The 25606-nt window shown below is 47.7% G+C and overlaps 10 protein-coding genes across 11 annotated transcripts; 3 read left to right on the forward strand and 7 right to left on the reverse strand.

Annotated features, from left to right (window-relative positions):
* Positions 1 to 52: 52 nt before the first annotated feature.
* FOXG_08937 (uncharacterized protein) lies at positions 53 to 1907 on the reverse strand (the record flags this gene model as incomplete). The annotated part of the gene is made up of 2 exons (XM_018387964.1): positions 748 to 1907; positions 53 to 700 (listed from the first exon to the last, which is right to left on the reverse strand). The coding sequence occupies exons 1-2, from the start codon at positions 1540 to 1542 to the stop codon at positions 53 to 55; spliced, it is 1443 nt and encodes a 480-aa protein (XP_018245933.1). The 5' UTR covers positions 1543 to 1907.
* A 1548-nt stretch (positions 1908 to 3455) lies between these two features.
* On the reverse strand, positions 3456 to 4859 carry FOXG_08938 (uncharacterized protein). The gene is made up of 4 exons (XM_018387965.1): positions 4312 to 4859; positions 4165 to 4255; positions 3755 to 4109; positions 3456 to 3695 (listed from the first exon to the last, which is right to left on the reverse strand). The coding sequence occupies exons 1-4, from the start codon at positions 4735 to 4737 to the stop codon at positions 3521 to 3523; spliced, it is 1047 nt and encodes a 348-aa protein (XP_018245934.1). The 5' UTR covers positions 4738 to 4859; the 3' UTR covers positions 3456 to 3520.
* Positions 4860 to 5389: 530 nt separating this feature from the next.
* On the reverse strand, positions 5390 to 5629 carry FOXG_08939 (uncharacterized protein; the record flags this gene model as incomplete). The annotated part of the gene is made up of 1 exon (XM_018387966.1): positions 5390 to 5629. One exon carries the CDS (start codon positions 5627 to 5629, stop codon positions 5390 to 5392), a length of 240 nt encoding a protein of 79 aa, XP_018245935.1.
* Positions 5630 to 7360: 1731 nt separating this feature from the next.
* On the forward strand, positions 7361 to 8341 carry FOXG_08940 (uncharacterized protein; the record flags this gene model as incomplete). The annotated part of the gene is made up of 1 exon (XM_018387967.1): positions 7361 to 8341. One exon carries the CDS (start codon positions 7361 to 7363, stop codon positions 8339 to 8341), a length of 981 nt encoding a protein of 326 aa, XP_018245936.1.
* Positions 8342 to 8783: 442 nt separating this feature from the next.
* On the reverse strand, positions 8784 to 11794 carry FOXG_08941 (uncharacterized protein). 2 transcript variants are annotated; one of them, XM_018387968.1, is made up of 6 exons: positions 11270 to 11794; positions 10941 to 11216; positions 10664 to 10887; positions 10448 to 10586; positions 9206 to 10399; positions 8784 to 9152 (listed from the first exon to the last, which is right to left on the reverse strand). In XM_018387968.1, the coding sequence occupies exons 1-6, from the start codon at positions 11591 to 11593 to the stop codon at positions 8892 to 8894; spliced, it is 2418 nt and encodes an 805-aa protein (XP_018245937.1). In that variant the 5' UTR covers positions 11594 to 11794; the 3' UTR covers positions 8784 to 8891. The 2 variants fall into 2 exon arrangements, with proteins under 2 accessions (XP_018245937.1, XP_018245938.1); XM_018387969.1 differs by lacking the exon at positions 8784 to 9152 and having other exon boundaries at positions 9154 to 10399.
* Positions 11795 to 12837: 1043 nt separating this feature from the next.
* FOXG_08942 (glucan 1,6-alpha-glucosidase) lies at positions 12838 to 14815 on the reverse strand. Its single transcript, XM_018387970.1, has one exon. The coding sequence runs from the start codon at positions 14690 to 14692 to the stop codon at positions 12899 to 12901; it is 1794 nt and encodes a 597-aa protein (XP_018245939.1). The 5' UTR covers positions 14693 to 14815; the 3' UTR covers positions 12838 to 12898.
* Positions 14816 to 15054: 239 nt separating this feature from the next.
* FOXG_08943 (MFS transporter, SP family, general alpha glucoside:H+ symporter) lies at positions 15055 to 17250 on the forward strand. Its single transcript, XM_018387971.1, has one exon. It carries the CDS (start codon positions 15512 to 15514, stop codon positions 17156 to 17158), a length of 1647 nt encoding a protein of 548 aa, XP_018245940.1. The 5' UTR covers positions 15055 to 15511; the 3' UTR covers positions 17159 to 17250.
* A 296-nt stretch (positions 17251 to 17546) lies between these two features.
* On the forward strand, positions 17547 to 19422 carry FOXG_19949 (uncharacterized protein). The gene has a single exon (XM_018400211.1). It carries the CDS (start codon positions 17570 to 17572, stop codon positions 19112 to 19114), a length of 1545 nt encoding a protein of 514 aa, XP_018245941.1. The 5' UTR covers positions 17547 to 17569; the 3' UTR covers positions 19115 to 19422.
* FOXG_08946 (uncharacterized protein) lies at positions 19222 to 23025 on the reverse strand (the record flags this gene model as incomplete). Its single annotated transcript, XM_018387972.1, has 1 exon — positions 19222 to 23025. The coding sequence occupies one exon, from the start codon at positions 23023 to 23025 to the stop codon at positions 19279 to 19281; it is 3747 nt and encodes a 1248-aa protein (XP_018245942.1). The 3' UTR covers positions 19222 to 19278.
* A 414-nt stretch (positions 23026 to 23439) lies between these two features.
* Positions 23440 to 25016, reverse strand: FOXG_08947 (uncharacterized protein). The gene is made up of 3 exons (XM_018387973.1): positions 24676 to 25016; positions 24312 to 24633; positions 23440 to 24268 (listed from the first exon to the last, which is right to left on the reverse strand). Exons 1-3 carry the CDS (start codon positions 25006 to 25008, stop codon positions 23535 to 23537), a joined length of 1389 nt encoding a protein of 462 aa, XP_018245943.1. The 5' UTR covers positions 25009 to 25016; the 3' UTR covers positions 23440 to 23534.
* Between the last annotated feature and the right edge of the window lie 590 nt (positions 25017 to 25606).

Genomic DNA, 25606 nt, shown 5'->3' on the forward strand with positions numbered 1-25606 from the left:
AAAAAACGCTATTTGGAAGAAGTCTATAGTACAAGAGAATGTAAATAACATTTCAAGAGTTGTCTCCGCAAGAGAAAACACCACGAACACCACCATCAGAGTTGAAGATGTCGAGAAGTTCAGTGATGGATGCCCACAGACCAGCTGCGTTCATGAAAAGTGACATGATAATAAGGAGGGCATTGACGATCGTCAAAGAGATCTTCTTCCAGTCACGGAAGTATTGTCCCTTGTTCATGTGGAACCAAAAGACGGCACTGAAACCATAAGTGAACCAAGAGATTGTTGTCGCAGATGTAATAGAAAGAATCGAGTCAAAGACAGGAATAGCGTTGGATAGAATGAAGACAACGATCCAGAAGCCAGTGACGGAAGCGATCCAGGTTGACCAAGATTTGACAGAGTTGGAAGTGACTTCGTTGAGGTTACCAGTCCATCTCATGACATTGACAAAGATGTACTTGGATCCGATGTGACCATAAGCGAGGCCGGTAGCGAAGATGGCAGGAAGGGCGATGCCGAAAGCAGCCTTTGCAAAGGTTGTCGAGGTGGATCCCAGAATGGGAGAGGTCGTGTATTCGGCTCCGAGGCAGTAGAAGATGACGGCGAAGATGACATACATGGTCATTGAACCGCATTCGAGGACAGTGAGACAGAACTTGAAGTCTTCGAGGGGATTGGTCATCTCGGCAAGGTAGCCCTATCACTCGTTAGCATAGATCACGTCGATGACTGATTCGTACTTACAACAAAGCTCAGATTGGCAGCGTAAGCAAAGACAATCTTCAAGCAAGCATTAAGACCATCGCGGAAACTGGGATTTCCGACGATGACAATCTCTCTCTTCCACTCAGCCATGTTATCAACGCCCTTAGGGCCTTGAACACCAAGAACAACCATGACGAGAATGCATGCAGCCAAAACACTAAGAGCGTTGGGAATTCCAAGATGGGATACAAACTTGGTAGTGCGAGGGATGCAAAAGATGTAGCAGGCAGCGCAGGAGATGAAGATGAAGACGACAGTGCAGGCTGCATGGCTGCTGATTGTGTTGAGGGCGATAGAGAGGGTGACCATAGCTGAAGCTGCGACGAAGATGACTTGTATCATCATCATGACACCTGTGATGCTCTCCAGGGTTCTTCCACCGACGAAGCGGGTCATGTCGACGATGTTCAATACCTGAGGGTGCAGCCTGTAGTATTGTAACAGCTCATACGCTGTATACCATGATATCACACCGATGCCGATAAGCGCGATAATACCGGGAACGAGGCCGAGGGTCTTGAGGGTCGAGGGAAGAGACAAGATACCAAGACCGATCTGATTGGCAAATAGGATAAATATGGTATCCCATCGCTTCAGTGTTCGAAAGTTCTTGCCACCTTGGGAGTAAATGTTGGTGTTGTCAGCAGACTCTTGGACGGTCTGGAAGTCATGGCTGTGACCTTCATGAGAGCTAATCTCATGCTTAAGGCCATCGCTATCAGAGCTAGGATCATGAAACTGTCCAGCAGTTTTGGCGACGTTATCCTTCTCCATGTTGCTAATGTGTTGTTGTAAATGGAACGAAGATTGTCACCTGGACAATTGGCAAGTTATGATATAGATGTAGCTGAATGATGAAGAGGCAAATACAAGTGGAATTAACCCCAGCTTTATACCGCTCGCCTCACGAATCTTGTATAAAATAGCGCAGCGATGGTCCGACAGGATAGGGGCTGGGCAAAAGACGCTGAGACGTCATGGCAGAGGTTTCTTGATTGGGGTAAAGGGTCCGCACGAAGTATCGCCGCTGAAATCAAGGCTGCATTGCTCCATTCTGGGCGGTGCGAAGGTGGATATCGCCCCAAGCACGGAAGCCCCATGGGGGTTTATGAAACGTTTCCACATCGGTCGATAGAGGAATTCACTCGTTCGGCCAGACTCGGTCACTAAGTGAGACGTTGGTGTGATATCCACAGAGGAAGTTGTCCGGTCCAGTCGGATGTTGACCAGAGAGTGCACTGCTCTTCTGCTGGGCAAGACTTAGGGTCCTTGGCTTAGAGGGACTGCTTCGAGTGATGGAAATTAGACCGAAGTAGTAAAGTCTGTGCTTTCTTGTCGCTCGGTATCGCCGGGGTTGACGTCAGTGCCGTGTCTTGACGCGTCTAAGAATCTCAGCCTCATTTAGCCGCCAACGTTAACACGACGTCGAGATCAATATCCAGATATAATATGCATCAGTAGCCTTGATGCTATCTCTTTTTCTGTCTTTTCCCTTTTTTTTTCTTGCCATTCATCTTGATATCAATGAAGGAGACTCTCATGAACGCGAGGCAAACTTTGACCATTTCTTGGCATATTATGGGCTCATCATTACTATGACTAAACTATCTCCATTTTCGCCTTGGCAAACTCCATCACCAGAGTCAAATCTCCATAATAACCCACATTTTAGGTCCCTGATCCCCTCTAATCACCAGAAAAATGTGAGCGAATGCAAATGCTTTGCGAAATCAGGTCCCCCGAGTCTGGAGTCGTGAGATTCGTTGAGTTTTCATTAGTGATGAGAACCAGAATTCTCAGGAGCCCCATGGGGAAGGCGGATATTCCCCAGACGTGATTTGAACTGTCATACTTGGCATATGGTAAAGAGAATATCAACAAGATGATCACTGAAGATGTAACAGCAGAGGATGTCCGTCGGCATACGGGCGGTAGATCTACGCCACTATGCCGAGTTATGTCATTCCGCTCACTTTAATTCCTTCTAGAAATTCCACGCACGCTGAAAAAGGATACTTTCGGCTAGTCTTTCTGGTCATTGCTTGCGCGGCGCTTCAGCTTACCACTCTCCGGCAAAGATCTACACGTCAGACCAATCCGGATAAAGACACGAGTAAGTCGTCCCGAGGCACTGACATCAATCAGCAGATCATTGGCGGTAACCTTCCTCATTAAACAAGGAATAGGAGAAGGCCTCAATCACTATATGTCTCAGCGATAAGATCGCTTTTCACCAATTATACATTGATATCCTCGTATCAGTTCACTTGGCAAGGGGTAATAAAAACTCGAATTGGATAATGCTCGCGTTGGGGGCATATGCACGTCCCGATTGTAGATCCTGGCTTCTACGTGATCTTATGCGCGATTTATTCTAGAATTCTTCTTCGCGTTTCATTAGTGCATATTAACCGCTTGTTTCATGATTGGATTCCTTCGGGTCAATGACGGGACTGCCGGGATATGCGTGTATATGACTGAAGACTATAGAATCTAGACAAGCGAAACCGGGAGATCCTTGCGACGAATCATACGTGAAGTGGTCTGCTTAGGCTGAGCGGCATGACCTGGAGCTAATATCCGTACTTGAGATGTTAAGGCAGCAATTATCACTGGAGTAGAGATCGCCCATCATGGACGCCTGGTTATCGGCTCTGGCGGTGTCTAATAATTCTCTCATCAACAGGTTCGGCGAAACAGTCTGTAATTGACTACTCCTTGGCCCTCTATAAAATGCAACAGCGAATGCGGGCTAGATTTTGATGACAACCTTTCCTACATGTTTGCCAGAGTAAAGATAGTCAAAAGCTGCTGGCGACTCTTCAAACGAGAAAACACGGTCCACAAGCGGAGCAAGGGAAACCTTCTTCTCCTCTAGGAACTTATTCAGACTCAGATAATCCTCCTTGGAGCCAGTGGCGATTCCCCTGGAACAACAGCTGTCAGTGCATATTCTTAATTATTTCTCGGGAAAGTAACAACTCACTTGATTCTCGCGGACTTCCCCATCAGTGCCATAATAGCAGCAGGCTGCCAATCGCCACCAACACCATCTAGAAATCCAACCAGGGATACCGTGCCCCCTCGCTGACGCAAGAAGCTTATATCCGTGGGAATAGACGCTGGGCCAGTGTTGTTGATGACGAAATCAACGCCCCGACCGTCTGTTAGGCGCTTTACTTCAGATGCTTGGTCCTGGGTGATTTTGTAGTTGATACCACGGACCTGAGAGCCAAGTTTCTTGATGGCTTCAAGCTTCTCGTCGGACGAAGATGTAATAATCGGTTGGACGCCCGCAGCGATACAGATTAACAGGGCAAACATGCTGACACCTCCCGTACCTATTCAATTAGTTAATCTCGTGATAGAAAGCCCGAATGTTCACGAAAATCGAACCTTGTAGAAGGGTGCTGCGTAACTTGGATAGCGTAGTCAGGCCGTCAAGAGAATTCCAGGCCGTGACGCCAGCGCAGGTGATGGTAGCCGCCTTCAGTCAATCACAGGTCAGCAGAAGTTACGACTGTCCAGATCGCTATCTCTTACCTCTTCCCATGGTAGATGCCTGGGTAGCTGTACCAGATGCTTGTCCTGATAAATAGCGTACTCACGAAGGACGCCAGCAGTGTCTCCACCAAGGGCGCAATGAGGCTCGTCGTCGTACCCCGTGATACTGTTGAGGTCAAATATAACCGAGACATGATCTCCCGTAGAGAAATCTTTAACCGCAGATCCAATTGCGACGACCTCAGCGGCAGCGTCAGAGCAAGGAATACCTCGCTCCTCCACTTCCACCGGATAGATACCGTTGAGCATAGCTACATCGCGGAAGTTGAGAGAGACGGCGTGAATCTTGATCAAAACTTCATTTGGTCCAAGCTCTCGCGGTACCTTTTCAGTAGACGGTTTAATGGTCCTCGGAAGATCGCCTGTAGTGCGTCTAAACGCTCGATAGGTCTCGGGAAGCGACATTTTTATCTGGGGTTAGTAGTTAAGTAGGAGATTCTGTGTGAAAGGTGAAACATCTAGTATTAGGATATAGACTTATATAACTATCAACTTAGGAAATTTATTTAATTGACGTTCTTGCGGAGTTTGGTTAACGTTAGATTCTTTAAAGCGTGGCGGTGATTATAAATACGTGGCTGCCGGGAATACTAGCACCCGAGGCCCCGGGAGATCAATGCTAGCTTGCTTGTATTAGCCCCGAATTCTCCGTAATAAACTTGTTGGAATGGTATTAAGTGCTCTATCTGTGGGGCTCTATCCAAATTATAGCTTTTCAAAGTCCGCAGCTGTGCGGAGGAATACATCTCTGGCGGAGTTATGAGATCATAGTATTACATATGGTTCTCAAGAACTGTTTTCCTAATTAATCGTAGACTTTAAGAGTTTGCCGGTCATGGGCTATGAATGACCAATCACTTCCGACTAGAAATTTGAAGCCTGTTGTAAGGCAACCTTTTCGGGTTGTATTTATAGCTATATAGTGACCTAGTGCTATCCTTCCATAGGCCATTTTGCGATCCAGGGCATCGCAAGGTCAGAGATCTCTTGGCGAAGGACTTTGAACAGATTGACAAGACCAACAGCACCAGCGCTTCATGCCTCGCCAGTCTACTCTTTATTTCTCCTCCCATTCCGAAGGGCGCCCATCCTGAGCCCAAGCCCTCTCCGCTTCACTTCTCCATGGCGGCGGCGCGATTCCATTGGACCTCCAAAAGTCGCGCTGAGTATCAGTGACGGTGATTTCCCAATCATAGCCTTTACCAGCGATGTATGGCTTGATCGTAGCATTGATATAATCGCTGAACTGCTTGGGGAAGTTCTCCATGTGGACACCCTCATGACTATGAACAGCCATGTGCTGAACAACTAGTCGAACAAAAGGCTTCTCGTCTCTGGCTTCACCACCAACAAAGACATGGCCTAGAGGAAGCAGGATGAATTGAACGACGTAGAAAGCGGGGAGGCCGTTTTCGCCACTGGAGTAGATCTTGATGATGTCTTGGGCAAGCTAGTTGCGGGTCTCCTGGGAGTCGAAGGCGCCCTCCATGTGATAAATGTTCCAGAGAGGCATGTTGAGAGTTGATTCGGTTGGTACGTGCGGTTGAAATTTGTCTTTGGGCGATGATATTGAATGAGAAGTGAGTAGATGGTATGAGCTGCTCTGGTCAGTGGAAGAGGCCTGTCTTTTTATGCTCTACGATTTTTTCTTGCTTGCTTTACCTGAGATTGCTGTTGAGACCCTTGGGCAAGGATAGAAGTGGTTGTTCAAACGTTTCTCAACACATGTCTCTATCTCGACGTGGGTCTCTATCTCAACGAACGTTTCTATCCCATCACAAGTCTCTGTCCAACCTAAGTCTCTATCCCAACAATTTTGTTACTATTTAATAATCATCCAAGGCTTCGGCTTTCATCCTAGACTATGCTGACCCACTTCTCTGGACTTGTACGACCCCAACCGGCAGAGTTATGTAAATTCAAGTGGATGTCATTATGATTATTAATTATTCCCGACTATGACCAAACTGTAAGTCTGCGAATGTATAATGGCACTTTATGTGTTGACACTACGAAAATTGGAAATTCTTATTAATATGTTAAAACCCCAGAATAGTAATCATTGCAATTATTATAAGTGCTTTCAGGGCGTGCCATTAATACTGTCGCAGCTTGATTAATTCAACCACCACTGATGGGGTGCAATAGGTGATGTCAGAGGGCAAGTCACCCAACCTTCGGTCAGCCCGGACTTCGGACAGCGTATCGGGATGATCTATCTGCACCGCGGAAGGAATATTAAACTCTCTTCTCTTAATGAGCTCGATCTCGTGAGCCCTCTAGCTAGCAGATGCACTCCTATAAAAGAAGGTCTCGAGAAGGCCTTGTCCTTGAAGCAGCTTTGATCTGATACAGCCTGTAGCGCCTTTGGCTTTATCAGGTGATAATACCCGAAACTCACAACGTCAGGGGAATTGCTTGGCATGAGCCAAGAGCGACTCTTATTACTTTGGCCCCCAAAAGAGTATCATTTGCGACCCATGCACGCTTGCGATTGGACACCTCGAGCAATTCAGCCTTGATTTGAGCATTGCGTCTCACGGGGCAGTCATGCTGTGCCTCAGTCAATCAACTGATGATGAACGAAGGCATTTTTCGTTGACCCTGAATACGTCAAAGACTTCTCATCAGCTCTGATATTCCACTTAACCTCTGATGCCGATTGATCGCTCAAATGAACAACATCCATACACCTCTCAGATCCGGCCCATTACTGGGTATTAGCCTGGACCAAGATACCTATATCCCAGGTGATATTATTACTGGCCATGTATATCGACAATTTCATACCATAAGTCCAGATGCATCTTTGAGCATTTGCATGTTTGCACGAGGGAGGACAATAGGAGTTATTGGCAACAACTCCCAAGAATACCGAGGAGTTTTCGACCTCTGCTATCATCCAAAGATCATCTTCCATGGGCCTTTACATATCGAGTCGTCGAAACACAAACACAAATGGCCATTCAATGTCACGCTTCCAAAATACGTCAATACTTATACACCTTTGGGTCCCATTAGCCATAGAATGCCACCATCGTATATGCTTCGAAAGACGAAGAACATGGCAGCAGTCATTGAATATTTCATCAAGACCAGACTCACAATGACTGTTCAAGGTCAGACTGAAGTACTCGAGGCCACCTTTCCCTTCAAAGTCATAAACATGACTCCAGATTCTCCAATTGCAGACCTTAGAGTTGAACGACATCGCCATCAATGTATTGTCTCAAGTCACCGACTTATTCCTGGGATGCAAGATGTGAAGGTCTCCTGGAAAGACAAGATTAAACAATCTCTTCATGGTTCGAAGAATCCTACATTGGCGTTTGATTTGTTTGTTGAAGTACCGAAGGTCGTTCAGCTGGATAACCCAACACCGATACCGTTCAGGCTCTTGGTGTCACCGAACTGGGAAGAAACGAGCGATACAATTCAATATGTAGCACAGGACGTCAAGCTTGTATCGGTACACGTCTGTATTATCACCATCACGACGATTATTTGCCATGCGGGGTTACAAGTAACAGAAAGCAAAGAGGTCGACCTTGGACTCAGTCAGGCTATCAAGCTGCGCGGCGAAACAATACGAATCCCATTTACAGCTGATTGTCAACCCATCGATATCGGAGAAATGATCAACCTTCGGATCGGCCTACAAAGTACAGGATTTCCTCAACAATGGACATCTGTACAGTCCGAGTTTACGCACTCATTCCAGATATACAACATCCGTGTTTCACATCAGCTAAAATGGTCAGTGCAAGGTGAAATTGCAGGAGAAAGATTCAAAGCGACAGGAACATCTGATTTATTAGTCCTGAGGCCGAGCGATGGCCGAGAGCATAGCGAACAAGAAACGAATTCACAGGATGTTGTTTTGGAGGCTGGGGAGAGGATACCGCTGCGTCAGGATTCATCGTGGATTAGGCCACCTGCTGAAGAACAACTACCGAGCTTTGCTGACACTCAGAGAGAAGGATCACTTGTAGGAATGGCTCGCAGCTGAGACCAGTAAGGAGAGATAAACTCAATGTGGATAGCACAGACCTTTGCCTGGGCTTTGACGCTTGGGATACTTCACCATGTATTAATAAGCATGGACAGATAATACCATTAATAGCTCAGAAAAGCGCGCTTCATTCTTTATATCTATATCATGACTAGGTGACCAAGTAAGCCCTTACTTCAAACGGCGACAAGACACCACTCTGCTCTTTTCCAGAATGCGTTGACATGATAGGCACCAACTAGACTTCCTTGCCACCACTTACTCATAGGCTATAACATTCCTCGAACCCTGAACACAGTCCACCGACTAATCGCTCAAATGTACAACATTCACATGAGTTTTAGCTCCGGCCCATTATTGGGCGTTATCGTGGACAGAGATACATATGTTGGAGGTAGTTCCATCACTGGCCACGTGGATCCACAATTTCATAATATAAGCCTAGGTGCATGAATGTTGAGTGTGAAATTTAAACTAATTCGGGAAGTTTTGTAGAAGTTACGTGATGTAGCTATGGAGGCGATAATAATAATAAATTAGAGCAATATTAATTACGCTTTAATACCTCCACTTTAACCCTTGCATCTTTTGCAATCTCCTGAGCACCTTCAAGCTTTTTAATATCACTGTTCAGTTGCTCTCTTAGCTTACCTGTCTCTTTGTCCTCTTTGGTAATGTCGCTGACTTCCTGTTTCGGAAGGCTGAGAACATATTCAGTCGTCATCTTGCTCAAAGGGCCATCTTTATCCATAACAAAACCCTCCACTATGGTTTGGGTGACATGGCTAATGAATGACTCCAGGGAAATCTATATTTAATCAGCAAATCTGGTCCTCAACCGTGGCCGGATCGGACCCTTACCCCGTAGTATACTTTGATAACATCGTGGATATCATACATCATTCTGTTTTGGTTTGAAAGATCCATACTGGTCCACATCTCACTCAAGGTCCGGGTTGAAATAAGGTCTTGAGCCTCTTCACCGCCGATCCCTTTGTAGAAAGCTCTAGCGTATCTCAACATTCGCCAAGCTTCCAGTTTGGTCCTGAACTCGTTATTGGTGGTTTGAAGGAGCTCCTTTTGAGTTTCTTGCTCGCAGTACCTATCCAGCTCTTGTTTGGCTTTGTTCAATGTCTCACAAAACATTGAATGGAGACGGGTTTTGAGCTCATGATGCAAAATAAAGGTGCCTCCAGAGTCTGGGCAAACAGATCGCAGAATCTCCTCATAGCTTGACTTCATTGCATCTTTGACTCTGTCCAAGTGCTCTTGTGCTATGGAGCCCCACTTGGATACTTGGACTCGATAGATGACAGGATAAATGTCTGAATTTATCACGCCAGGCGGCTGAGATGCCCCGAATCTGCGAAGTTTGCTCGTCACTGTATCCACAAATTTGTCAAAGGGCTCGACATGCTCATGCTCCTCAAATGCCGGGATTGCTTTCAACTCCTTTGTGTAATCTTCCGGTTCGGGGGTCGGGAATAAAATTTCTCGCGCTTTTCCCGGCTGCTCCTGTTTATTGTCGATGAATACTCCGTAGTTGGAGCAAACGGCCCTCGGGTCCACCCCCTCATCGTCAAACCTCCAGAACCCACCAACCCATCTCATGACATTGTCAAACTGGGTGTTGATGTCATTCAGCTCTCGTCTCAGGTCCATGGTCTCTGACTCAAGTAATCCTGGGCGTCTGAGAGCTAATGTGCATTTGGAGGAGTACTTACGTACGAAACGGTTGAGATACTCCTGTTGCTGGCTATCATTGAGTCGAGGTTCCCCCATGTTTTTGAGACTGTCACGCTTCTCCTTGAGTCTTGAATTTATATCGTTCTCGAGCCTTGGAAATGCCTTTTCGATTTCACAAGTAAGAATCTCCCCAAGATGATCTTTGAGCTTCATGCTTCCTCTACGTCCACTGTGTACTTGAGACCAAGGCTCGCGTTTGAAGATTTCATCCTCATTGACTCGTGACTCTAGAGTCTTATTACAGACGACAAACATGCCATCTTTGAAGATCGAGTCACCATTGTCAATGTCACTTTTTGCTGAAATGACCTGATGATTGTTAGCATCCATACAGCCCGGACTTGAGGACCAACTGACTGCTCGTTCGGCTTCTTCGCGGTCCGCTTTGTCGCACTTTGTAAAAACTCCAACGAGTCGCCTTTTGTTTGATATATGTTCCTTGCAAATCTGATAGGCCCGTTGATTACCCAGGTCAGAAGTTGCGGGTATCGTGCATCTAGCGTACGATTAGTCTTCGACTGCGCTTTGATGCGCTTTGTACTTGGCAATATCATGTGGGGGTAAAAAACCTACATTATAGTGTTTTCCGGTCTTGAGATGTATTGTTTAGCTAGTTCATGTGTCCCAAGGGGCTCTGGTTCATTGACACCATATTCTGAGGAGATGAGACCAGGAAGATCCAAGATGTTGAAAAGAGATCTGTTAGGTCCTGAAAGTTCAACTCTCACAATATCCGGCACAAAGTTCTTTGCCCCTGTGCCCTGGCCCTTTCTAATGCCGATATGGTTCTCAGAGAGCTGCAATCATTGGTCAGCACTCTATATACCCCCATCAAATGGCAATCACTCACATCCTCAAGTGCAGCTTTGAATGCATCCATGGTCAAAGTATCTCCTTCTAGACGGTAATTGTCTGCGGCAGCATCAGCTCGTTGTAAGCCGTTCACATCTTGTGGTGCTCGTTCTAAGGAAATACGAAATCGCTCCCTACTGTCCTGTGCAGTACGGCGCGAAACGACCCGAATCGGAAAGCGTGTACCAATTCCAGCCATTACGGGGAATGAAATGTCAGTCAATGTTCTGAGCAAGGATGATTTGCCAGAAGATTGTTCCCCTACGACGACGAGCTGGGCATCATCAGCTTGGAATTCGCCAGAGTGACATGAGAGTTTAGACATACCTGTGGAATATCCAAGTATTCGTGGGAGCCCCAAGCTTGAAGCCTATCAATAGCATCGAAAAGAATTTGCCGTTTCTCGTTATCAAACGGATCATCAACAACTGTTGGAGAATCACCATCCTTATCTCCGCTAGTAGTTGATGAACTTTGAGGGGTAACACTAGCCATTCCTTCAGATGGACTTGGGTCTTGTGAACCAGGAGAATCAGCAGACGTGGAGCGGCGGTTCTCATAGCCAGTCGCTGTCTCTACCGTTTCAGAAGACATGTTACTATGGCTCATACTCTGAAATGAGTTTGAAGAAGGGTTGTTGTTCAAAGACATCTGGGATCGTTGGGAAGTATGCTTTGTGAGGGACTGGGTTTCAGATAGTGTAGTCTGTCAGCAAAAGTTGGAAACGCAACCCAGGGAACAATCTCAGGAGAGTGTCTACTATATATAAGTACGCTATAACCAGCTGTCATGTCTCTTCACCTTTCGGAGCTTTTACCTATACGGAATGATGCCCGTTGGCGCAGTCGGTTTGCTGTTGGCTCATGGGTATGTTACAGCTCTCTTCAACGACCAACAGCTAAGAAAACCTCTCAATGCGAGACTTATGCGTGTCCGCCTTTCTTTTCTCCCCCTTTATTTAGTTTGCGTCATTATTTGCTTCGGAAAGAGGCATTGCGAAAGCTGCGCCGCTGCAGAGAAGATTGTGATGCAACTTGGTGTTGGTTGTGTACCATGTAGCTGCATTTCAGCTTTCCTAATCCAGTGAGGTACATACAACCAACAAGGATCACGCTTCCGCGGACACCCTGGGTTGAAACAGCTTCCGCATGGGCAGAGTAATGATCTGTCGATCCCACTTGATACCCTGACTCAATAGCCTGCACAGACTAATCTTGAATGATTGTTCGCTTTGGCATTTGTGAATGGGTACCTCATTACTAAGTAGGGTTTTTTACTTGATAAGTAAGAACTACCTTCCTGAGATAATGCTGCAGAAATATTAGCTCGGAGAAATGATTGGCCTTCGGATCGGTCTGCAGAATATACCATTTCCTTAACAATAGACCTTCGCATAACCCGAGTTTATGTACTTATTCTAAATTTATAATATCTGCATTTTATATTAACTAAAATATTTATTATAGTATAAAATTACAGGAGAGAGCTTTATAGCAGCGGAGATATTTAATTTATTGGTCCTAAAGCTAAGCAATAACTAAGTGGATATCTAATAAGAATGCCAGGATGTTATTTTAGAGGCTAGAGAGGAGATACTGCTGCATTAAGATTTATCATAGATTAGGCTACCTGCCGAAGAAGCACTGCCAAGTTTGTAGATGCGCGTAGGGATGTCTCAAATGCAGGTATGGCTCGTAGCTGAGACTCGTGGAAAAAGATACCATGATGCTGGTGGCATTAGTTTTAGGCACACCTTGGATGAGTTTAGTTTGAGGAAAGCCTAACGGTTTACCAGGGAATCTTCATATCTAGCAACGAGTTATCATGAATGTAACCTAAACTCTGACTACTTAAAGATCACCTCGCCTTTGATGAGAATGGACAGACGAATGGATCAGACAGCCCCTACAGTATCTTAGAAACATGCGCTTTGTATTCTTTTGATCTATGTCATGACTAAGTCACCAAATAAGCCCTTCCTTCAAACGGCGACAAAACACCAGTCTGCTCTTTTCCAAAATGCGTTGACATGATAGGCACAAGCTTAACCTTCTTCCCACCAGTAACTCCAAGCTCTTCACCCGTCAGCGCAGTCAACGTCTTTTCCTCAGTAGTAAAGTTCAAAACAACAGCAACCTTGGAACCATCAACCTGGGACTCTTTAACAAAAGCATAAACCTCAGGGTCCTCCCTTCGAAGAAGTTTATAGTCTCCATACACTGTCAGATCAGAGAACTCCTTTCGGAAGTGCAGCGCTTTCTTCCAGAATGATAGCACGCTGTGTGGATCGTCCAGCTGAGATGCGACGTTGATCTCTCGTGATAGAGGATGGGCCTGCATCCAAGGCTCTTTGACGGGTTGGCCTGCCTTCTCGGCTGCTTCGGAGAAACCTCCGTGCTTGGTGTCACTCCAGCAAATAGGGATGCGAGCATGATCTCGAGCCAAGTGCTGAAGAGCGTTGAAAGCCTTGTCAATCTCTTGTTCATCCTCGCCCGATCGCTCCTTGACTAAATCGAGGAACTGGTAACTCTCGATATCGACATAGTTCTCCAATGGGTAACTCTCCTTTGGTGCATTGACAGACCCAATTTCTTGTCCTTGGTAGACATACTGGGTGCCGCTCAAACAAGATTGCAGCAAAGCAAGAAGCTTGGCACCTGCGACTCGGTACTGTGGGCTATCGTTTGTGAATCGTGATACGGAGCGTGCTTGATCATGGTTCTCCATAAACACAGTCGTCCAAGCATCCGTTCCCTGAATCAGACTCTGTGTTCTACCAAAAGCGTCTTTCAGCTGAGGAAGTGTATAGTTCTTCGGTGTCGTCTCGTATTTATGCGTCTTTCCAAAACCGATATCTACGACGTCGAACTGGAATACCATGTTGAGCTGTTTCTCTTTCGCGCTGACGTATCGAAGGACTTTTTCCAGATCCGGTGTATGAGGCAGTTCTCCGACAGTAATAGCTCCGTATCGCTCAAGGATCTCGTTCATCTCGCCGAGAAACTCGTGCATGCGAGGGCCGTTGCAGTAGAGAAGACCGGCAGGTTGGTATTTGGCTTTCGGGTCGGTGATGGGAGCATCGGGAAAGTCTTGGAGCTTTGAGTACATGTTGACGGTGTCGACTCTGAAGCCATCGACGCCTCTGTCGAGCCAAAACTCCATCGACGAAGCATAAATGGCGCGACGAGTCTCTGGGTTCTCCCAATTGAGATCGGGCTGTTCTTTTGCAAAGAGGTGCAGGTAATACTCTCCAGTAGTCTCATCCCACTCCCAAACACTACCACCGCCGAAATTGGAGCGCCAGTTATTCGGGGGGAGGCGTTGACCGTCTGGAGAGTACTTGGCAGGTCTCCAGATGTACCAATCACGCTTAGGACTATCTTTGCTGAGTCTCGACTCTTCAAACCAAGCGTGTTTATCAGAAGTATGGTTAATCACAAGATCAAGCATAATCTTCATGCCCTTCTCGTGTGTTTTGCGGATCAACTCTTCCATATCCTGGAGAGTACCGTACGGAGCGTAGACATCTTCGTAATTGGAGATATCATAGCCCATGTCGACCTGCGGGCTGTCGTACATGGGACATACCCAGATGACATCAATGCCTAGGCTGGCGATGTAGTCTAGCTTGGATATGATGCCTTGGAGATCGCCCATGCCATCGCCATTGGAGTCGCAGAACGATGCAGGGTAGATTTGGTAGATGATGGCCTGCTTCCACCATTGCTTTGAGCGTCTGCTGACAGTCATTGTGACGATGAAAATAAAACGAGAAACAAATTAATTGACAAACTTGCTCGATGCTGAGGAGAGAATGATTTGAGATGGATTTAAATATCGTCTGATGGTAATTCACCCGCATTCATCTTTCCCCAGATCACGATTCTCTATTCCCCCGCACCATTCGGTCGGACCGACGAGTTATTTCCGCCAGTTAATGCAACCCATCCTTGTCTCAAAGTCAATGGTGTCTCAGACTCCAACGCCATTGGCCCAATCTCGGACCGACGAACACGGCTGAATCTTGATTGGCTCTTGACCGGTCCGACGAGAACTCCAGAGTCTAATCCCTCGTCTTCATTTCTCAATGGTTCACGAGCATCTGCTGATCTCCGCCATGTTTGTGTCTCAGCGTCAAAGCTCGGTCCGATGAGCGAACCCCAGATTTACATGATTGTCTCCCCATGGGGGAGGAGATACCTCCACTGCTAAACAATGTTGCTAGGTCCTCCTGAGTCTCCTCCCCCATAGAGTTAACCTCCAAATGTGGCTTAAAGCCCGGCCCGACATGGCTTCATTTACCTCGAGATTCTAGACCACTCTGGCCTAGCACCGGTCTAATCACGGCCAACCCCGCGAAAGCAATCCCTTTACGCTAGCAGCTGGTCCAAACTTTGCACCAAGATCTTGTTTTTCCAATCATTTTCGCTTCAAGACAGCTTCAACTCCTTGATCCATCACCAACTATAAGATGTCGCGTGTCGCTCGCTAACTCACATCCAGATCATCATCATCACTCTCATCTCACCTTCTCAGGTCTACTACTCTTCACTGATCCATCTTCTCACCATGTCTCCTGATAACAAGGTTGACAATGGCATCGCCCCCGTCGCGGTGCCAGTCGACGAGAACGTCGCTCATGAAGCTGCCGCTGCTACTGAGGCTGAGCACAACATGGGCTTGATACAGTCCTTCAAGCTCTACAAGAAAGCTTGTCTCTGGTCCATCTTTCTCTCCCTGTGCATCATCATGGAGGGTTTCGATGTTGTCCTCCTCAACAACCTTTTTGCTTATCCCCCGTTCCAGAAGAAGTTTGGTGTCGAGCAGCCTGATGGCAGCTATCAATTGACAGCTGCTTGGCAATCTGGTCTCTCCAACGGAACTCTCTGCGGTCAAATCATCGGTCTCTTCATCAACGGTATCATTGCTGATCGCTTCGGTTATCGCAAGACTCTCATCGGTGCTCTGATCGGCTGCATCGGTTTCATCTTCATCATCTTCTTCTCCGAGACTCTGGTTCAGCTCCTCATTGGAGAGATCTTTATCGGTATTCCCTGGGGTGTCTTCCAGACCCTCACTACTACCTACGCCTCCGAAGTCTGCCCTACCCATCTCCGCGCCTATCTCACCACCTACGTCAACCTTTGCTGGGTTCTCGGCCAATTCATCGCCTCTGGTGTTCTCCGCGCTATGGTCACTCGCACTGACGAGTTGGGATACAAGATTCCCTTTGCTCTTCAGTGGATGTGGCCTGTTCCTCTCATCATCGGAATCTACCTCGCTCCCGAGTCTCCCTGGTGGCTCGTTCGTCGCGGCCGCATCGAAGAGGCCAAGCGATCCCTCGAGCGTCTCACTGTCCGCAACAGCAACGTCGACTTCAAGCCCGATGAGACCATCTCCATGATGGTTCACACCAACGAGATGGAAAAGGAAGCTCAAGCTGGTACTTCATACTTTGATCTCTTCAAGGGTGTCAGTCTTCGCCGAACTGAGATTGTCTGTGTTACCTGGATGATTCAGACTCTCTGCGGTGCTACATTTATGGGTTACTCCACCTACTTCTACCAGCAGGCCGGTATGGCTGTTGAGAACAGTTTCTCCATGTCTCTTGGTCAATATGCCATTGGTGCTGTCGGTACCGTCTTCTCCTGGTTCCTCATGGGTTGGTTCGGTCGCCGAACTCTCTACCTCTATGGACAGCTTGCCATGTGCGTCTTCCTCTTGACCATCGGCTGTGTCGCCTTTGCTGGCCGTGACAACGTCGCTGCTCAATGGACCATCGGATCTCTTCTTCTCATCTACACCTTCACCTACGATTCGACCGTCGGACCCGTCTGCTACTCTCTCGTCGCTGAGTTGTCCTCCACCCGTCTCCGAACCAAGACTGTCGTCCTCGCCCGAAACACATACAACATTGTCGGAATCATGACCAACATCATCACTCCTCGCATGTTGAACCCTTCTGCTTGGAACTGGGGTGCCAAGGCTGGTTTCTTCTGGGCCGGAACTTGCTTCCTCTGTGCTGTCTGGACTTATTTCCGTCTTCCTGAGCCCAAGGGCCGAACCTATGGTGAGCTCGATGTTCTCTTTGAGCGTGGAGTTCCTGCTCGCCAGTTCAAGACTACCCAGGTTGAGCGTCTTGATGCCGAGTTCCAGACTGGAAAGGAAAAGGCTAGTGCTGTGTACGTTGAAAAGGTGAACAGCAGTGCTTCTTAGATGGTTTAGAATGAGAATTGTCAATGGATTGTTAGTGTTAGTGGTTCGTAGTTTGCTAGCACGAGAAGAGATAAATTATTGTTCAACATGCCCTCTATCATGTTCTGTGAAGTATCTGCGTAGGTGATTACTAGCCAAAAGGTGAAACATTAGGCTGCCAACTCAGATAACCAGGACAGGATATTCTTTTTCACAATATAAGCATCTACCCAAAAACGTTCCATACTCTGTGACGTATCAAATGCCGGAACTACCCCAAGTAAATACTCCAGTTGAGGCTTGGCTCTAGACCTCAGCTCGCTTGCATGTGGCGATGTGGGGTTATACCAACAGACTTCATTAGCGTGATAAATCTCGTGCCTCTCGACTCCGCATCTCGTCTCGATCACTTCATTCCTCAATCAACAAACAATGAGCGGAAGAATCTCAAAAGCTTGCGATCCATGTCGCGTTCGCAAGGTCAAATGCAACGGCTCAGTCCCGTGTTCGCAATGTGGCCATCTCAACCTGGCATGCGTCTACTCCGCTGCAACCTCCAAGCGAAGACCAACTGTGCGAGGGCGATTGGTAGCGCAGATTCGAGAGGGGACAAGGCCTGATGATGCAAGGTCCAATTCGGCTTCTCCGCAGACTGATGATCCTTCGCCTGTCGCTTATAATGCGATACCGACGAGTATTGGATCGGCGTACTCTTCGGACTTTTTTCTCAATCTGCTGCTCGATTATGAACGCGTTGTTTTTCCCGTCAATCCAATTGTTCTCCCTTCGGAGATTGTGGCTGCAATTGAGGGGATGGACCAAAGCTTTGAGGATGCGGCGCTTGTGTACGCTTATGCTGCTGTCACTATCAACCTGACACAAACGTCTTGGGATTCGGAAGGCGAAGCACCGGTTAGGATCACAGAACTCATGAACCTGAGCTTCAAAGCGCATAGACAATCCGAGATGGGAGTTGGTATTCTTGGGAGATTACCAGTGACAGTCAAACGCATTGTCACCTGCGTATTCCTGGAGATTTGTCTCATGGCATTCAAGCGATTCGACCGCAGTTTTGTCATTCTTCGAGAGGCCATTGCAATGATTCAAATGCTCGACCTAGATCGATACAAAGATGCCTCACTAACCGACCACGAATTAGCCACTCGACAACGTCTGTACTGCGAGATTTCCATCCACGAACGTTTCCTCACAATAGTAGCTGGTCATCCTGCTATTCTTCCTCCGCTCAGCCCGAGTGTCCCGGCAACAGACCACGAACTTCCTCCTCACGTCAACGAAGGCTTCAATCGGCTGATTGAGTTATTTCACGTCTTGGATGATACGTTTCTGGCCCACTGGAGAGCTCAACAAGATCCACAGGTCACAGCTCCAGAAATGACTGCTGCATGGATTGAGCATAAACAAGCTCAACTTGACCAGGATGAGATTGATGCTGCAGAAACGGATACCGCGTTGGTATCGAGTGGCTGGGGTTTAACGGAGCTTCAGCACGTGGATCTGTTCATCACGCGGTTATGGATGAGAATTCTCGTATGGCAGCTGGCATTATCTCAAGGCCTCTTACAGTCTGCACCACCGCAGAACTCTCATGAGGGCTTCTCGATGCATTTCCCCGCACAGCGACTATCGACTCAGCTCCGCAATGTGGTCCTTCGATTAGAGAGGGTTGAGAGTATAGGTCTGCATGGATCTGGGATTCTGCAGAAGCTGTTCGAGATTACGAGTACTGTGGCCGACGTGTTGGCACTACCGATTGGACCAGGCGAAGAACAGGATGCCGAAGCGAGAGTTGAGGACTTTTTGTTCCTTGTCACGTTTCTTTTGAGCTTTGATAGGATTCATCAGAACCAGAGGGAGTACTTGAAGGAGAAGTTGAGTGCGCTTCAAAGGGAACAATCAGGGTTTCACAATCTGGCTACATATAATCCGGACGGTTGGTGCGATCAGCAGCAATAGTATGAGGTTGATGTAGGAATACCAGTTGACAGCGTCATGTATGATATTCTGCTGAATGATCATGACCTGAGTGCCCAGGCGCAATGCTGAGCCAATATTGGATTTGCATCAATCACAAATAAAAGCTATGCAAAGTGTTCGTCACAATCTGAATAAGAAGTAAATCACACGCCAAAATGAACATAAGGGACCCAATGCAATGGGCTGGTCTCGTCGTCACACGCAATAATATCTCTCGGCTTTTGATCACCATCAGTTGCACTCCTGGCTACCGAGTTCATTGGCATGTTCCGCCATCGATCTCGTAGCTGTCGAGTTGCGTTGTGCAACCCCTCGCACACCGATTCATCTGTCATAGATCCATCCCTCATACCTTCATACGTTATCCTCGCCATATCCACACACAACTCATCATTAACCTCCCACAAAGTACCAATAACATGCCGAAAGCCCGCCAATTGACAAGCGCTGACTAGATGGATGCTCTCGTCGACGAATCTCTTATCCCTGATCCGGCCCGTCCCGCATGCAGATAGGTAAGCAAGAAAGGGCAAATGCTTACGGAGGTTTATCTCAAGAAGATTCGCGACTGTAAGAGGGTTTTCCTTTCCATCTTCCAGAAGCAGACGGCTTCTCATTGGATCGTGACCGTCTGTATGGCCATGACCAGCGAAATGAAACACCTTGCATTGCGGCAAGTGTGCCATGACGTCATGCTTGTGCTGTCCTGGCTCGATAGGTTCCAGTTGCATCGTTTTGACCAAGTCGCGGATTACCTCTATCTCTCTGGCTGCGAAAGGGAGGCTAGTCTGCTCTGGCGTGTGCTTCATAGAGACGAGAAGTGCCTGGGCCGGGGCTGATGCAGCTGCTTCATGACCACGTCGTCGACTCTGTATGATTGTCTTGATAGAGGAGCTGTATGATGACATGACCCTGTCCAGCACGTTGGCTGATTCAGTGGAAGGGTCGTTGTGGCGGCCAGCGGCATGAAGTGGGAACTTGGTCATGATACCTGTGGCAACCCACCATATGCGCGGCCGTTTCTCGAGCGACGGATCGTCACGTTGAGTAAAGCCCAAGGCATCGAGAATCTGGTGGGCGACCGTGTCCCAAAGCCATTCCAGGGTCTCAATCTTCCCAGGGTCACGATTCCGCGCTTCTTTCTCCATATCCTTGGGCAACTGCACGGATCGTATCTGGTGCTGCTCCACGAGTATGGCATCGCAACGGTACTCACTGGTATTTATGATGACTATGGGACCGCAGCTCGCAGAAGCCTTCAACTCTGCTTCGCTCGGGGCAGCCAAGAAGTCCTCAAATCCAGGCTGTCTCTGAATCTCAGCAATCACCTCATCGAGTTTATTGCCCGCGTCGTAGCGCCGAGTCGCTCTAGCTTGATGGTTAAACCCGCCGTGATCATCCTGATTAAAGGTATCACGCGCGACTGGAGAGTCCAGCTCGTCTCGAAGGCTTACAAATCGCTTTGCAAGTTCGGGATACCTGGCCTGCAGCTCTATGACATCCGTCCGCATCTCCTCCAGCGCCGTCCCAAGCACCCCGCGACCCTGCTCGAGGAACTTCAGTGCAGCAGTCGGACCTCTTCCAGCATTCAAAGCCGCCGCTGCGGCATTGGAGGCTAGGCCAACGACCTGGCCGAGCAGATGCTGCTTGTCTGGGTTTTCGAGAGACCGCGCTGTCAGTTTTGGTATGAGGCTGACGGCAACTTCTAGAGCGTCGCATACTTGTTGCCAGTCCGAAGTGGTGCTGCAGATCTGAAGAATTGCTATACCACCTGCTATGCGATCGATGGCAGGAGAGCTTGGGTCACGGAGGGCTGTTTGGAACTGAGAGAGAGCTCCTTCGTGGTCAGCAGAATCGCGTGTTCTCGCATACCTGTGATCAAGGCTGGTGCCGAGGTTGACGAGATACCTAGCCCTTTCGGGGTGACTCTCTGGCGCCTTGCTGACAGCCTCTTGCAAAAATCGTATAGCCTCGTCAAGATCGATCCTCGTATCTTGTCTTTTGTATCTTTCCATGAGCCAGATACCGAGGCTATTCAGATACACAGGCCTTTTTGTGTGGACACTTGGTGTTGCATTAACTGCTCCACTGGCCGCTTCGATAATATTGTCGAGATCAGACATCGAGCCTGCGCCCTCCCTAGAGTATCTATCACCTAGTCGTATTGCGAGGCCCTTCAGATACATTGCCCTATTAGGGTGACCGCTTGGAGTCATGTTGACTGCTTCCCGTGCGACTTGAATAGCCTCGTCGAGGTCGGCTGTTTTATTCATCCTGGTGTACCTATCGCCAAGGGATGCTCCAAGATTATGCAGAAACAGCGCTCTACTCAGACTGACCTTTGGAGTCATCTCAACCGCTCGCCTTGTCATCTCGATGGCGCTTTCAAGGTCGTCTGTCGCGTTGACAGAGGTATATCTGGCTGCCAGTCGAACACCGAGGCTATTCAAGAGCAGAGCCTTGCCTAGGTGGTTCTCTGGCATCATATCAACCGCTTGTTGCAGAATGTGAATAGACTCATCCAGATAGGCTTTGGTTCCCTCTACGTCGTACCTGTCTCCGAATCGGTTGCCAAGGCTGAGCAAGCACATAGCGTTCGTGACGGGATCGGCCGGTGATAGGCTGATTGCTTCCTTTGTAGCTTCAATGGCGTTCTCAATATCCGCGGTGTCTCCGGTCATTGAATATCTCTCGCCAAGTCGATTCCCCAAGTTACATAGATATGTGACCTTGTCTGCCGTTACTTTCGTTGTTTCGATTGCTTCCTGGGTGACTCGAATGGCTTCTTCAATGTCTGCGCTGGTGTCTTCCCTCAAATAACCCTTACCGAGACGAACACCAAGGTTGCTAAGCCAACTGGCTCGGTCTGGGTGATCCGTCGTTACCAAATCGATCGCTTGTCTGATAAGCCAGAGACACTCTTTGAGATCGGTTGTTGCTCCTGTTTTGGAGTACATGCGTCCAAATTGATTACCAAGGTCGTGCATGTAAATCGCCCGCTTTTTCGAGTCTTCCGGGATCAGATCAATGGCTTCCCTGAAGGCAAAAATCGCATTTTCAATATCCGAATCTGCACCAGTTATGGAGTATAGATCCCCAAGTGCCAGTCCTAGATTGCTTAAATACATTGGCAGGTCGGGATCGTCGGATGGCGTTGTATCAACTATATCCTGAGCAACTCGGATGGACTCTTGGAGATCATCCACTCTCCCTGTTCTTGAGTATCGCCGCCCCAGCTGGATGACTAGAGTATTCAAGTATAGATCCCGATCCGGGGAGTCGTCTGGTGTTAGGTAGATGGCATCTCGTATGATACCCAGAGCATTATCCAGGTCGGCACTGTCTCCTGTCCTCGTATATCTATCCCCAAGACGAAGCGCAAGACTGTTCAGGTACATGGGCAGGTCCGAATAATCTTCTACAGCTGCATCAATGGCTTGCTGAGTAATGTAGATAGACTCGTTGAGATCCGCCATTTTGCGAGTCTGAGCGTATTGGTCGGCGAGCGCAGTACCAAGATTGTTCATGTACATAGCTCTATCAGGATCATCGCTGGGAGTGACCTCTAACACTTCCCGCATGATTATAATAGCATCTCTCAGATCACTAATTTCTTCTATCACGGAATATCTCTCTGCGAGTCGGATTCCGCAATTGCTCAAGCGCCCAGCCCTGTCTGGGGAATCCACTGGTGTCATGTTGACAGCTTCTCTACTAATTTTGATGGCTTCTTCGAGATCGGCTGGGTTTCTTGTTATGGAGAATCGGTCTCCAAGTGCAACTCCAAGATCATCTAGATAGGCAGCCCTGTCATGGTGATCCCGTGGCATCTGATCTAGAGCTCTTCTCGCGTCTCGGATCACTTCGTCGATCTCGCGAATGTCGGACATTTTGCCTGAAGATACATGGATACCTGCTGCTGGAAAGATCTCTTGTCTGATGAAATGACGACTGAGAGGTTGGACCAGTTGTCTTACTGGGACGTGAAAAGCATGTAGGCCAAAGTCTCAACTCGGGTGGAAACCCACAGCTGTGGATGCCGTATTGTCGGAATACTGTTTGATCTTCCCGCTGGGACATGAGTCCTAGGAGTCCTAGATAAGAGCCCCAGCCCAAGTTGGGGACTTGCGTCCCAACGTTGAGTGAACCCTCTAACAGTCAGCACTAATGCACGTAAGCCGCCACATAATGCAGAAATGGTCGGTAGAGGAAGATGTCAGAGGAAGTCGCTAGTAGAAGAAATACTAACTTATGTTTTTACGAGGTTATAATTTGAGCAAGGCGAGGTGAAGAAAGCAGACGTTCTCACTATGCACAGGAGAAGCCACGTAATATTTCTAGCTGCCACCTATGTCGTCTTTCGTCCAATCGTTCTCAATGATACTCATAGATAAGCCAATCAGTCAAGTACTTCAATAACTTCACGAGCACCTCGAATACCAGATCTAATAGCCCCCTCCATATACCCTTTCCATACAATAGAACTCTCCGTCCCGATAAAGTGAATGTCCTTGAATGGATCACGAATAGACTTTCCGGCACCAGTCAACAATGCAGGCTTCATCACTGGGCTAGGTCCGCCAAGAAACCAAGGATCCTTCAGCCAGTCCTTCTCAATAATGCTAATCGGCACAGGGACTTTGTCGACAACTGTACCAAAAGCATCGTCGAACTGCTTCAGTACTGTATCTTTGCGGTCTTGTTCAGACAGCTGAGACCACTCTCGTCCAGGCTGACCAACGTGGAAGCAAGTGATGCTGTACTGCTTATCCTCAGGAACACAGGTATCTCGAGTAAACGAGATGAGACCATCCATAGACGTCAGTACACCAGAAAGATTAGCATTACGCCACCAAGGCTCGTCAAACACCAAGATGGACTTTGAGTAGTAGCCGAGTTCTGTTGAGTTACCAAGCTCTTTCTTGGCTGGTGATAGGTGAGGCTCGAAGTCGATTTTGGGATAAAGAGATGTCGGAACCGAAAGTATGACCTTCTTAGAGTGGTATTTATGACCGCTCTTCGTTTTAACGGTACATCCCTTCTTATCTTGGGTAATTTTGACCACGGGAGAGTTGAGTTTGATGTTCTTTTTGGAGAGCTTAGCAGCTAGCTTAATTGCAAACCTCTCATTACCTGGCCTATTAGCTCAAGTTCAAATCGGATGCAAGGGACTCACCCTGGCGATTACGCAAGTACTGGCCGCCATCCTTTCTGTCGGAGGATATGTTTGCAAGACCAGTTCCGCTCTTGATGTAATTAATGAGAAACAAAGCACTAAGCTCATTCGCTTCGACGCCAAGGAGATCCCGGGTCAAAATCGCCACAAGAACCTTAGCAATGCCTTGACCAAATTCTTTGCTAGCAAACTCCAGAGCTGTCATGGAATCAAGCTTCTCAGCATCGGGGCCGAGGTGAGGGTGTTCAAGATTAGATCGATCAACATATTCTTGCAGTTTCGTCAAGATCACGACAATTTCAGCGAGTTGCTCATCCGTAAACTTGAAAGTCAGTCAAGTACATCAATACTCAAACAAACTTACATCTCCAAAATGACCGTAGGGAATGGCATGCGTAGTTCCATTCGACTGATCGAGTGACAGTCCCTCGGTTCGTTGGACGACAAGGTCAAAGCCGAATTCTTGGGCCAAGGCGTACATCTCTTTTTGGCTGCTGTCATTTATCCATGCAGCACCTAGATCGACTATTCCATCGCTTTTCGAAGAACTTGGGACAGAGAGAGTTTTGCCGCCGACCCGATCATTGGCTTCGAGGACGATGTATGAGAGACCGGCTTTGTCGAGGTCTACAGCTGCTTGGAGGCCACTGAGACCGGCGCCGATAACAATAACGTCAACAAAGGAAGAAGGAATCATTATGATAGTATTCCTGTTTCTGTTGAATTGAGTTTGCTTAAAGATTCGGCCACTATCTATATATACTCAGAAGTGTCATCTTATTCATCGATTCATGATGCATCGGGATGAATCCGCGAGCTGTCCATAGCCTCAATGACGGTGGCCGCGGGAAATCTCTTGGCTCCGTCCATTGTCCGCGGTTCCCGAATGCGAGTCTTAGAAGTACAGAATGCGAGTGATCGTCATCGACCAAGAAATCTCATGTCAGCAACTCGCTCTTTTGTCCCGTTTTGGAAGTGGATTTGCCTGTACGATATCACCAATCAAAAATGCCATCCATGTTCCAGGACACCAATCATAGCCCGGCTCCAGAAAGTAATGACGAAGGTGACAGAACAGCTCATAACGGGAATAAGAACTCAAGATAACGTTAAAAATATGCTTATTACACGCACTACAGATATCCCAAGGCATTGAAGTTGCACGTAGTGCGTAGATCTATGGAGTTGGAGTGACGATAGGGCAATTTAAGTTGAACTTTTACAGTAATACCTGATACACTGCTTGCATTCTGCTCCAACAAACACTGTCAAGGGCACGCATTTATACGCCGACA

This window comes from Fusarium oxysporum, chromosome 9 (assembly GCF_000149955.1).
Source record: "Fusarium oxysporum f. sp. lycopersici 4287 chromosome 9, whole genome shotgun sequence".
NCBI classification, from domain to species: Eukaryota; Fungi; Ascomycota; class Sordariomycetes; order Hypocreales; family Nectriaceae; genus Fusarium; species Fusarium oxysporum.

Coding starts and splice junctions, on each gene's coding strand:
- FOXG_08938 (XM_018387965.1), bottom strand. CDS start 4,737: ATGTCGCTTCCCGAGACCTATCGAGCGTTTAGACGCACTACAGGCGAT. Junction 4,256..4,311: donor GGCATCTACCATGGGAAGAG/GTAAGAGATAGC, acceptor GATTGACTGAAG/GCGGCTACCATCACCTGCGC. Junction 4,110..4,164: donor ACGCAGCACCCTTCTACAAG/GTTCGATTTTCG, acceptor CTAATTGAATAG/GTACGGGAGGTGTCAGCATG.
- FOXG_08942 (XM_018387970.1), bottom strand. CDS start 14,692: ATGACTGTCAGCAGACGCTCAAAGCAATGGTGGAAGCAGGCCATCATC.
- FOXG_08947 (XM_018387973.1), bottom strand. CDS start 25,008: ATGATTCCTTCTTCCTTTGTTGACGTTATTGTTATCGGCGCCGGTCTC. Junction 24,634..24,675: donor CCTACGGTCATTTTGGAGAT/GTAAGTTTGTTT, acceptor CTGACTTTCAAG/TTTACGGATGAGCAACTCGC. Junction 24,269..24,311: donor GTACTTGCGTAATCGCCAGG/GTGAGTCCCTTG, acceptor CTAATAGGCCAG/GTAATGAGAGGTTTGCAATT.
- FOXG_08941 (XM_018387968.1), bottom strand. CDS start 11,593: ATGTCTTTGAACAACAACCCTTCTTCAAACTCATTTCAGAGTATGAGC. Junction 10,400..10,447: donor GCGAAGAAGCCGAACGAGCA/GTCAGTTGGTCC, acceptor AACAATCATCAG/GTCATTTCAGCAAAAAGTGA. Junction 9,153..9,205: donor TTATCAAAGTATACTACGGG/GTAAGGGTCCGA, acceptor GATTAAATATAG/ATTTCCCTGGAGTCATTCAT.
- FOXG_19949 (XM_018400211.1), top strand. CDS start 17,570: ATGAGCGGAAGAATCTCAAAAGCTTGCGATCCATGTCGCGTTCGCAAG.
- FOXG_08943 (XM_018387971.1), top strand. CDS start 15,512: ATGTCTCCTGATAACAAGGTTGACAATGGCATCGCCCCCGTCGCGGTG.